We start from the raw sequence: 12,691 nt of genomic DNA on the forward strand, positions 1-12,691 counted from the left end.
GAGATATAGATAGATATGAGAGAGAGATATAGATAGATATGAGAGAGAGAGAGAGATATAGATATGAGAGAGATATGAGAGAAAGATGGGAGATATGAGAGAAAGATGGGAGACATGAGAGAGAGATATGAGCGAGAGAGATATGGATATGAGAGAGAGATGGATATTAGAGAGAGATGGATATTAGAGAGAGATGGATATTAGAGAGAGATGGATATTAGAGAGATGGATATGAGAGGGAGATGGATATGAGAGAGAGATGGATATGAGAGAGAGATGGATATCAGAGACAGATGGATATCAGAGAGAGATGGATATGAGATGGATAGATGTGAGAGAGAGATGGATAGATATGAGAGATATGGATAGATATGAGAGAGAGAGATATGAGAGAGAGAAAGAGGAGAGAGATATAGATATGAGAAAGATAGAGACATAGATTGATAGATTTAGATAGATAGCTGATATCCCTCATATCTTTTCATCTAATATCTGTCTATCAATCTCATATCTATAAGATGGATAGATATGAGAGAGAGAGAGCGCAGGAGATGGATAGATATGAGAGAGAGATGAGAAAGATAGAGATATAGATAGATTTAGATAGATATGCGATATGAGAGATAATCTATTCATCTAATATCTATCCATCTCATATCTATAAGATGGATAGATATGAGAGCGAGAGATGGATAGATATGAGAGAGATAGATATGAGAGAGAGAGATGGGTAGATATGAGAGCATGAGATAGATAGGTAGATATGATATGTCTCTCATATCTTATATCTATGAGATGGATAGATATAAGAGAGAGAGAACACGAGAGATGGATATATATGAGAGAGAGATATGGATAGATAGATAGATAGATAGATAGATAGATAGATAGATAGATAGATAGATAGATAGATAGATAGATAGATAGATAGATAGATAGCAGTATTACTTGCTTTTACTATTTGCAGGCACCAGAGAATTATAAGCAAATATTTTTGCGAGCAAATATATTGCATCTTTTATATTTAGCTTACTCGTCACACACTTTATTAAAAAATGTTTGGAGAGGTAGTGTGGTGGGAAAAAAAAAAAGAACCTCTGACATATCGCACTCCCTCAAGATCACTACTACCGTTTCATTATTTAATTGGCTGGCTCAGGACTGTGGCCCAATAATGGCAAATCAATGGTATTACAGCTAAAAGAGCAATTTTCTTGGTTTTACCCTGGTTTGTAACACTGGACGCATTTAATATTTTATCACACGTAATGAACACGATTGGTGTGCATGAAAACAGAATTACTGGTGGAGTAAGCCAGGAGGAAAGATGCCGCTTTAGTCAGGCTCTTTATGAGGTTGCACAGGATCAGGGCTCTTGGGAATGACTGAGTTGATCAGCAACACACTGCGCTTCGCTCTGCTCTCTCAGGGGTACATAGAGAGACGAGGGGAAAAAACACAACATTCAAACGTGATCAATTGAAAATATTCACACTGAGCTTGGAAAAAAAGAAGAAAAAAAAAAAAGCGAGTCCGGATAGCTGATATTTCCCTGGATCATTGATGTCTGTTACAGGCCAAACAATGTCCATTGAGCCACATGATAGTGGTGGTTTGATAATTGATTGTGGTATTGATTCACAGCTCAGAGATGTTCATGGCTGGAATATACATGGAGATGAATAGTAGGGCAGACTTTATGTGGACAGGTTTCAGTGACATTTAATAACCCTGTCAATTACTGCCGAACGTGTTTCTGGCTTATAAAAGGTTGCCAAAGCAGCATGGCGGTGGCCGGGGGCATACAAGGGGGCCAGAGTTCAGTCACTTGTCAATGATCTTATTATGATCAATATATCTTTGTTACTACGAATTTACGCTCAGAATCTTACTAATAAAAGGAAACACCGAGGTCCGTACACAGAATATGATTGTAATAAGTCTATATTAATATAGTGTGTATGTTCATTCTTTGCTTTTTTGTGACCATTTAGAGAGCAAATCACTTTACAGAAAGCAAAGAATTATGCCAGAGGCCACTTGATTATGTTTTTGATTTATCATTCGAATCAATAATAAGCAAAATCAATAAAAAAAAAAAAGACTGTAGCTCTATATTTTCAGACTTGACTTCCATTGCCATTATTACATATTTTTAAAAGACGTGGTCTTTTAGGGTACATGGAAATCACAGAAGGGAATTAACTGCTCAGGGTCAGAGCGCAGAGCTGCGAAGTAAGAACGGTTCACGATATGGCGGACCTGGCCATTCAGTCCATGAGAGATAGGCATTTAAATGGAAGGCATGCATTACAGGGGAAATGTATGCAGGGGAAATGTATGGCTAAACAAAACTCGTAGAGGCCGGACCTACTGCAAATAAATACATCCCCCATTTTATCCAGTGAGATAATACTGATGGCCCATCCACAGGATAGGCCATCAGTATCCAATCGGTGGCGGTCCGACTCTCGACATCCATGCCGACCAGCTGTTTGAAGGGGCTCCGGTGAGCGCTGCTTATGCTGCCAAATGCTGTCACACTTGTAGTGGCGGTTCACAGTATTACAGCTTCCTCCCATTAAAGCGAATGTCCTATTTTTTTGCGGGTCATTTATATGGCTTGGACACTTACCCGTAAATATATGGGAAGGTGTCAGTGGCCCATAGAATTGAATGGATCAGTATTTTGATCCGCAATTACGGATCCGGATCATGCGGTGTGCATGAGGCCTTACAAAGTAAGGCTATGTTCACGCAGAGTTTTTAGCAGGCGGAATTTCTGCCTCAAATTTCCGTTTGGAAGTTTGAGGCAGATTTTCCTCTCCCTGCACGCAGATTTTCGCTGCGTTTTTCGCCCGCGGTCATTGAGCGCCGCAGGCATAAAAGGCCGCGAAATACGCTTTCTATGCCTCCCATTGAAGTCAATGGGAGGTCAGAGGCGTAGACGCCCGAAGATAGGGCATGTCCCTTCTTTCTACCGTTTTACCGCTCGCGGTAGAGAAGCACCCCTGCCTCCCATTGAAATCAATGGAAGGCGTTTTTGACGCGGCGCGGTTTCCGCGTCAAAAAAACTCTGTGTGAACATAGCCTAAAGCTCCAGGATGTTCCATTTGGTCAGTGGAAGGAATAAAACATATACGGTAAACAAAGATATATTTAATTTGTACTAAAAAGTAAAATATGTAGCAGTGTGTCTACTAAAGAATCCCCAAACCGCACAATACAATGTGGTGCCAGAGGTGATGTTTTAAAGCTGGATTGTAGCACTCTGGGGTAGTTTTAGGAAGGATTCTTTTTCAGGAACCATTGTGGATACAAGAAGAGACCCCAGGGGGAGCGCTTTGGATAGACATCGCACAATCCAGAATATAAATCAAGGCCAAGGATCAGCAGGTAGAAAGGGTCAGCTAGGGTCTGGCCATTCATTTTTAATCTATGTGCCGCTCTGTGTTCTTTATGGAAGAGATTATCTCACGCCGAACCAAATCTCTGACAAAGAGAAGACGTGCTACTTTTACTGGCAGAAGCAGCATGTACAGACAGCTAAACCAGAGCCAAAGGGCTCGCCCTACGCACTCTCACTCTGGCGCTGTGCTAATAGTGCACGCACACCATCTGGAGCCTAACTCTGACTGAGCTGGTGCTTTGGAGACTTAAACACTCCTTCGCACCCTCAGCTGTATCACTGTACTTACATGTGCTCTTTAGCACTGCCAGAGGGAGGTGGACAGACAGTAATTGTACAGACAGGAAACACATCTGTCGACTTACACTAATTCCAGAAGCCAACAGGCAAATACTGAGCTGTGTCACAGGAGCGTGAAATACGCAGAGGGCAGAAAGGCTGCGTGCACACATGCTGGGCATCATGGAGCTTATGGAAGTTTCAAATGTTCGCATTTTGGAAAAATACATTTATTTTCAACGTCCAGTTTCTGAACGATTATACTTTCATATATATATATATATATATATATATATATATATATATATATATATATATATATATATATATATTGATGTCTAATAAGTGTACATAACTAGAGGACCGTGATAAGACTATGGTCACAAACTTAACGGTGCAACCGGGTACATGTAGGCACTAATATGGGTAGTGAGAGGCTTCTCCTAGTAGAGCACGCAACGTCAGTGTGTGGAAAGCAATTTCCTTTTGCTGCTAAACGCTTCTAATATCGCTGACACATGTCTTTCAGGTCATTTTAAGCTTTTGTTTCAAAGCAAACCGTCTACACATAGACAGCACTACAATACCTAGAGACAATACATCAATAACAATTATAGGCAGTGGATACCAGAGGCAGACAGACTGACACCCAGCTGACAGATGCCAGGTGATCTCCCTGTCAGGCGGAGAGGACGAGGATAAAAGGAATCCTTACTTACTTTTTCGGAGTAGTGTTCTGTGGGCAGGGGAGGATATTCACACTGTTCTATCTTCTGACACAGAGAAAACAAGTTCATTTTGTCGCCATAGAAAGGACTCTGTAGTGCTGCCATCTGCACAGTAGAAGGGCAAACTCTAATTAAACATCTAATCAGACATCGGAGAGGTAATTAAGAACGCAAAAAGAAACATAGAACAGCATTACCTGCAATTCACAAAAAGGGAATAGATCAAAGAGGCAATGAAGACACAAGGATGTGCACTAGTGCCGCCATGTTCAATGCTGGCGGTCTTCCTGGACCATATTGGGATGTTCAAATAGAAAAGTCTTCTAAAACTTACAACATATTACAGATTGGATGAATGGATGGAAGTTAGAAATCAGACACACTGTGGATTTAGTTGAGATACCAGACTGTGAATATTCAATACATGTATATATAGACACTCATAATAAATACATTAAACCACCGTCTGAGGTCTTTAGTAAATCCCCAGTGACTCCATGATTTATAACTTACATAGTTTCTCTGGGACTGCAGAACAAAAGCTTTATTATAGCGGTCAGGACATGTCCACACAGAGGTGAAGCATCTGATGCAAAATCTGTGCTGCAGTCCCACAGCCATCATGTGTCATTTTTATTACTGGGGTCTTTGGGCTCCTTCAAGCAGCAGAGCTTGGGTGCCACACAAAACTCTGTACCCCTTGTAAGCCAAGCCACGACGATCACACCTCTTAAATGGGTCCGATATTTTTCTAGAAATAATGCCACTCTTTCTCATTGGCGGTGTCTGGCATTTCAGCTCATCTCCAATTTCTTAAATGAGCTGTAATACCAGACACCTACCATGGACAAGGGTGGTGCTATTTCTTGAAAAATAAAATGCCCTTTTTATTTTATTTTTTTTAAATCCTGGACAGTCCCCATTAATATACTGTATTGTATGCAACAATTCAGTCTACCAGGACACATCTCAGGGACAATGGTTACAAAAGCAGGACTGTGACCCTGGTTGAAGAATATGTTCATATGGATCTATATGCATATTGTACATTTGTGGATGTAGCTTTGTCCCCTAAAGTCTGCTTTGGGGGGAAAAATTGCTGCACATGACAATCTCTCTGCTAAGCTTTACTTATATATTGATGGAGAACTCCTTTAAACCAGGCATCCGGCACATGTATTGCAACATCAGTTGTAGGGTTGTCTCTTCCATGCCACTTACGGCAGACTATCCGCTGACATCTACCTGCTGCTAAAACTATGAAGAATATTTTATTTAAAAAAAATAAAATGTTATATATATATATATATATATATATATACACACATACGAAATATTAGCATATTTGAGATTCTGTTCACATTTGCGATACATGATTTCCGTCAGGAGTCTCGGTATGATTTTCCAATAAGCGTAGCGGAAAACCCAGACAGAAAGCTGTATAATTGTGGAAGAAAGGGCGCTTTACTACGGGGAACCTTACTACATTTCAGAATAAGCTTACTATGATCAAGGCAGCAAATCAATTATGTTATGAGAGGGAAAAAATAATAATAATATATATATATATTTATTTTCCCTTCTGCCATGTATGTCCTGAGTTTTGGTAGCGCTGAAAGGGTTAATCTTGCCTCCAGGTTCAGTAAGCAAGCAGCAGCATGTTCCCACTGTGTACGACCTCTCACTGTGTCCCAGCTGCTTATTAAACCATTATGTGATTGGAGAGCTCCTTGTCACTGTCCTTCACTGTCACCCCCCAGCACCGAGCCATTCTGCGGCCCATCCTAATGAGCTTATACTGGGTAATTGTTGATATTATCCTGTTTTGCTGTGAGCAGCGTGCGCTGCTCAGCTTGTTTCGGGGCCTTTCTTGGCTGATGTTTAATGCCTCTCGTTAGGATTTTAATAAGGGATTATTTGATAATTATTCTGCCCTTCCGTCCTTAGGTTAGATATTCTGTTCATTACTATGCATTGTGACATGGATACAATGCAGAATGAGTGTCCTTCCATGACAGACATTAAACCCCTATTGTGACAAGAGACGGAAAAAAATCATTTCACGTCCACAAACACCATTAGTGACACACTATAAATCTCGCTTTACAACAAAAACTCCATTGAATTATTAACAATGTACAATACATACACAGAACATTTGGAGAAGTATACAATGCTGGCTATTGTGTTGCTATACAACTCATTCTTTAGAGAGCAAATAATGTTAAAACATATCATAGGCCCCAAATTTTTAACCTGTCAGGTGGCCAACAAATATTATTACCCTAATTCTACCTCAGCATTCCAAGTGAAATCAATCCGAAGGCTGTGTACACAGCAAATGTTATAGCTGCTGCAGATTCACTTTTGAACACTAGAGGGTGGTATAGTGTCCTTCAGCATTACCGTTTCTATTTCTTCACTCGGAACGAACGAACACACACACACACGAACACACGCGCGCACGCACGCACGCACACACCACCCGTAATTTATAGTAGGACGTTTTGAATGTATGTTAACCACATAAGGCCCCATGCAAACGACTGTATTTCTCCCCACCCCCCGTAAATACGGGTCCTTTGTCACACGTTTTTAACCCATATTTACAGACCCGTGCCCGTAAATACTGGTTCGCTGTCATCCGTATTCCACCCGTATTTACGGACCCGTAAAAAAAAGGGGGCTGGAAGTGATGCAGACAGGGGAATCCCCTGAAGTCGCCTACCAACACTCCCATAATTACGGGTACAGACACGTAGCCACCCATAATAACGGGAGCCCCATAGACTTCTATGGGCCTGCCTGTGCCATAATTACGACCTAAAATAGGACATGTTCCCGTAAGCAATTGGGAAGGTACCCGTGGCCAACAGAAGTCTATGGGCCCGTAATTACGGGCATTTTTACGGTCGTGTGCATGGGGCCTAAGGAAGTAGCCTATTTTGGCCTTCGGGCCACAACTGTGTGTTTGTTTTTTTGTTGTCGCATTCCAAGAGATATAACATTTTTATTTTCTATCACCATAGCAGCTTGTTTTTTTGGGACAAGTTGTATTTTTTGATGGCACGATTTTGGGGTGCATAGAAATGTATTGTGTAACTTTTATATATAAATATATATATTTTTATTTTTTTTAAGAAGCGGGAATGGCAATTCCCCCAATGATTATTGTGTATTGTTTTAATGATGTGGACCATGCGGTAGAAATGATATGATAAATTTATTCTGTGGATCAGTACAATGATGGAAATGCCAATAATGAAAACTTTTTTTGTAACAAAATCATTTTTTTTTCTGTCACCATATTCTAAGAGCCATAACTTTTCTATTTTTCCATTGACAGAACGATGTGCGGTCTTATTTCTAGCTGGTGGAGTTGAAGTTTTCATTGGTACCATACGACAGGTTTTCTATATATATTTTTTTACACATCACAGCATTTTTTTTTTTATAGTGGAAACAGGTTTTTTTTTCTGCTCATATTTTTGAACATTTTATTTCACTTTTTGTGCCATTTTTCTTCAGTCCCCCTAGGGAACTAGACTTCTGTATTGAGGTGTAGTATATGTACTAGGGCCTCCTTCACATCACGTTAATTAACTACATTTAGCGTGTATGTCGGGAAAGCCAAATATTAACATAGGGCCCTATTAGTCCGACGGAGTCCAAAAGAGTGTCCTTTTGGCCTCCGCCAGGCTGGTATTTGTCGGTATACCTTTTTCTTTTATAGAATAGCGTCCTTGACTACGCTATTTCACGCAACAAAAATCCGTGAAAAAAAAAACACACATACCACACAGTATAATTTATTTTTTTTTACCGTGGGAGCCTACGGGTGATGTATGTCACTGTACGTTAAACATATACGTCATGGGCTTTTTTTAATAGCTTTTCATGAAGTATACGTTAAAAGGACACGATTATAGTCTATGGGTGACGGATACGTCCCGCATAGGACTATAATGGCACCTGTTTAACGGATATGTCATGAACTGCATTACAACGTTACAAGGCAGATATGTAATATTGTACAGGGGAGGGAAAACCACCATTGGAAGCTGTAGTAGCAACCAGGTGGGTTGTCGCTCAGCTTTTTCATTAACAAATATAATGAAGAAAGAGAAAATAGTCGTTGGAAATAGAATTTTACCAGAAACTTGTAGATCATTATTAATTGCAATCAATTGTTTAAGACACTTGTGAGATCACTTCACAGTTCTGTGAGGGCTGTACAGAGCATGATCAGAAATTTCCGAAAATCTCACTCAAAATTGTAAGCAAACTTGATTTGAATGTCCCTTTGCTCAGAAAGTTGTGTCAGATTTCCAATACTAGAAATCTCTGAGCAGTGCCGAAGGGGTTTGAGCGCTCTATACAGTTGCCTTATTCTCCAATGCGACCTTGATCTGGAAATTATTTTAATCGAGTTTCCCTTTAAAGGGGTCTTCCCACCAATAAAATTGATGGTATATTGCGAAGATATTTCATAAATTACTGATCGGGAATCAAAAGAACAAAATAGGAACAGCACTAGTAAAGCACAGTGGCCCCTTTGGATTTTTTTCATACACAGCACCACTCACGACTCATACTGAATGGTAACATAGGCATTTGAAAAAGTGTTTGCCATGCTTTTATCATTGCAGTAATCCACCATTTTTGATGCTGCCAATGTGCCCTAAATTAACTCCAACTATAATGTATGTACACAAAAAAAAAAGACAAAATATATCTGAACGTTGCACTGCAATCACATTTTGTGAAGTTGTGAACATTTCTGACACCAATAGCGTAAAGCTTTAATGCGGTTTCTATTCTGTTTTGTTTTAAAGTACAATTTTCCTATAAAATCTTGTGCCAAACGACCTGCAGTCCTGTGTAAAACAGGTAAAACAACAGCTCTGCTACATCTGAACCTCTGAGACATGGGAATACCCTCATATTATCCTCTAGAATCATATACATAATTGCAGAAGGTGCTGAATGAGTGGCAGATTAAATGACTAGACCAGATGAATCCCAGTGTATACTCTGCATATTATCCTAATCTTGAAAAGCTTTGGCTGCAGACTGGAATAGGTTGTGCCAAATTTTAATAGTGCCACATAGGATTTAAAAAGGCCAGGGTCACATTGGGAGTCTGGAGTATTACAAGACGTAGGAAGGGCAGACCGGGTGAACCATGTGGTTTTTCACATGCCATCTCATTTTCCATTTATATATGTCTGTGTGCTCACTGATGTGGGAAATTAAGACACAAAGCGTGTTCAAGGACTGGACTGTAATCCGTCTTGATTTTATAACTATTCTATGTTCAAGCAACAAGCCGTTTAGGTCACTATAAAATCCCCAATGGATGTGTGTTCAGTTTAGCTTTCTAACCGATGAGATTTTAAAATATCCGAATTAGCTGGGAGTGAATGGGTTAAATAATATTACATCACTCAGTGGCACCATCATCAGCAGTTGCACTTTCACATTAGAAAAAAAAACAAAAAAACGAAATTTGCCCAAGCTGAAAGACAAACTCAAGTCACAAATAGTCGGTCTTACATTTACTTTGATCCAGCTGAACGTACTGACCTAAACCTCAAAAAAGAAAGCCTCATAAATTCTGACTTAAATAACGAAGTATTTAGAGTGGAGGAGAGAGACTTCAGGCATTCTGTGTAGTTCCCTAATAAGTGTTTGTGATGCAGGATTGGGGCTACATTTTGACATTTTGATTAGAACAATTACAGCTGAACGGCCAGATACCCAAACATAAATGGGCCCACCACTCACGCGGCTGGTTAAAGGAAATTAGGGATTGCTGTGTTTTTGGCGTACATTGCCCGTCTTGTTAAGGCCAATAAAGGAATCGCTTGTAGCAAGACAAGGGGAAACTTATTTTTATCTCAGTTGATTTATCTAGATGACAGACTCCCCCAAATCTGGGATAAAATGACATGCTAAGGAGCGCGGGGGGGGGGGGATATAAATTTTTTTACGACTGGCTGTGGAGCTTGTGGAAATGACAGGGAAATGTTATAATGTCTATTAAAGTAAGTCGAGTAAAAAAAGGAAACATTGCTCGATTCAGACACTAAAGATGATTAACCCAGCAAATGCCACCATTACTATCAATGCAAATTATAAGTCTAATGCGGCACAATGAGGCAGAGTAACCCTTTTACTGCATCCCCCACACAGTACACACAGCGTTTTAAAAGAATCCATAGGAATATAATACTAGAATATTCAAACTAACAATTTCGTAAATTTCTGTAAAATGCATTTAGGTAAAGTTTATGTGTGCTCTAGTTTTAGGTCCAGAGATTTTACTGTACAAAACTCCAAAAGATGCTCCTATATAAATATAACAAGGTTGAAAAGTACGACTGTATGCCCCTACCTGCAAAGACAAAATGATACACAGGTATCTATTACAGAGCTAAAACAAAGACGTCCTCCCCTCTTCATCAGAAAAATTGTCCAGGTTCCCATTGCTTCATAGTCGGTAGTGTAAAACGAACGGTCCATCAAACCCTGTACTGCCCAGAATTTCGGGAATGCACAAGGGCAGGGAGCAAGGGGAACTTTAGAACGTCATTTCCATGGATTACGAGGGGAGTATTGGAAAATACACATGAGATAACCACACTTCTTCATAATAAGATTTCAAATATTTTTCCCATTGGCCGTGTAATTTTGGTTCGGGAAAATGTTCTTCTGGATCTCGTTAAAGTCTAATCTCACGTTAAATGTATCTTATGTATAAACATTCTAGCTTAAAGGGAAACTGACGAAAAAACAAGATTCCCATAATTCTTTGGAAATTATTCATTATTATAATTATTCATGTTATCATGAGGAATACACGCAGCATGCAAAAGAGCGCATCCAGCTGCTTAGCAACAGGTCTGGCAGCCAGAGATGACCACGCTGGATCTCCAGGCTCTTGTGAAAACCATTATGGGTAGCGTCTATTCTCTAGAAGTGCTATTCGCACATAATGCTTACACCAGCAGTTCTGCCACTACCAGTTAGCAGGGAAAGATGACCACCAGTTCCTAACACTGGGGAGTGTTTTGTGAGAAAATGGGGGGAGATAAGGGATTGTCCATAAATTGTGATCTGTAGGTTCTCCGGGGTTTCAAACATCGATGGTCTACCAATCAATGTTAATTAATGGTGGTCCAACCTCTGGGACCCCTGCCAGTCAGCACAATGAAGGGGTAGTGCCGCTTGTCTTCAAGTAAAGGGGCTGTGCCTATGTAAATAGGAAAGGGGACGCGCCACTTGCAGGAGTGAAGCGGCCCCTTCACTGTGCTGATCACGATCAAACATTGATGGGCTACCCTAAGCATAGGTCATCAATGTTAAAGTCCCCTCGAAGGGTATTAGATTTATTGCATTTTGGTGTATTTCATATTTAATAGACCTTGGATATGGGGGTCTTTATTTTGGATATTAAGCTTTCGCAGGGTTTCATGTTGTTGTTTTTTTCACCATTTCGGTGCAGGAACTGCTGTCCTGTCCCACCTTTTAAGAAGTACTATAACTTTAGGCAATTAGATTCCTACACAGGGATTGGCTCGGAAGCCAGTTTGACCTCTGGATATGACTGAAATTTGGAGTGAAAGTCAGCTCCTTGACAATTACACATTCAATCTAATGCAAACAAATCCAACTTAAAATTGCTGAATAGGAGTCCACTGAAGGCATTTATTTTTATTCCCCATCTGTAACAGAAGAGAGTTCTTTATGGGTGGAAGCTGAGTGTTGTACAAACAGATTAGTCATGAAATGTGTTAGGTGCAATTAAGTGTAACAGCTGCATGGCTTGTACACCACCATCTGGATTTGACTTACAGCCATGTAGCATTTAACATGCAAACATCAGCCTATTATAAGATCTCCGCACCAATAAAGGGGAATAAACATTGTGTCTATGTTAGAGTTGGATGGCCTCCTGTTGTGTGAGAGGAGCTGGGGTAACACAAGCCATTTTAAGAAGCCTCTCAGCGAGTTATTGTTATTGCTACTAAGAGAGGGGCAGTAGAACGAATGTTCCTCCGCTCTGCGCAGTATTTCACTTAGACCTGCAGTTTTTACTCTAGAGATTAATTTCCCAGGAAATTGCAATTTTTGTTAGCGGAGTCTAAGTAACCCACCTGCATACAAGTATACACCGAGGTGTAACTTAAACTTCCTGGGCGTCTGATGCAATTTACAGGTCATCACATTACACTTATAGTATTGGTTGCACTACACGGGCTGTAGAAGATTA

At 40.1% G+C, this 12,691-nt stretch overlaps 1 protein-coding gene across 2 annotated transcripts in view; it reads right to left on the bottom strand.

Moving 5' to 3' along the window:
- NEK6 (NIMA related kinase 6) overlaps nt 1-12,691 on the bottom strand; it is a 184,523-nt gene that overhangs the window by 16,111 nt on the left and 155,721 nt on the right. For both annotated transcript variants that reach the window (XM_075834220.1, XM_075834221.1), the window contains exon 10: nt 4,408-4,521. In XM_075834220.1, the coding sequence (XP_075690335.1) occupies nt 4,408-4,521 (114 nt within the window). The remainder of the gene's footprint in view (nt 1-4,407; nt 4,522-12,691) is intronic.

Source organism: Rhinoderma darwinii, chromosome 8 (assembly GCF_050947455.1).
Source record: "Rhinoderma darwinii isolate aRhiDar2 chromosome 8, aRhiDar2.hap1, whole genome shotgun sequence".
NCBI lineage: Eukaryota > Metazoa > Chordata > Amphibia > Anura > Rhinodermatidae > Rhinoderma > Rhinoderma darwinii.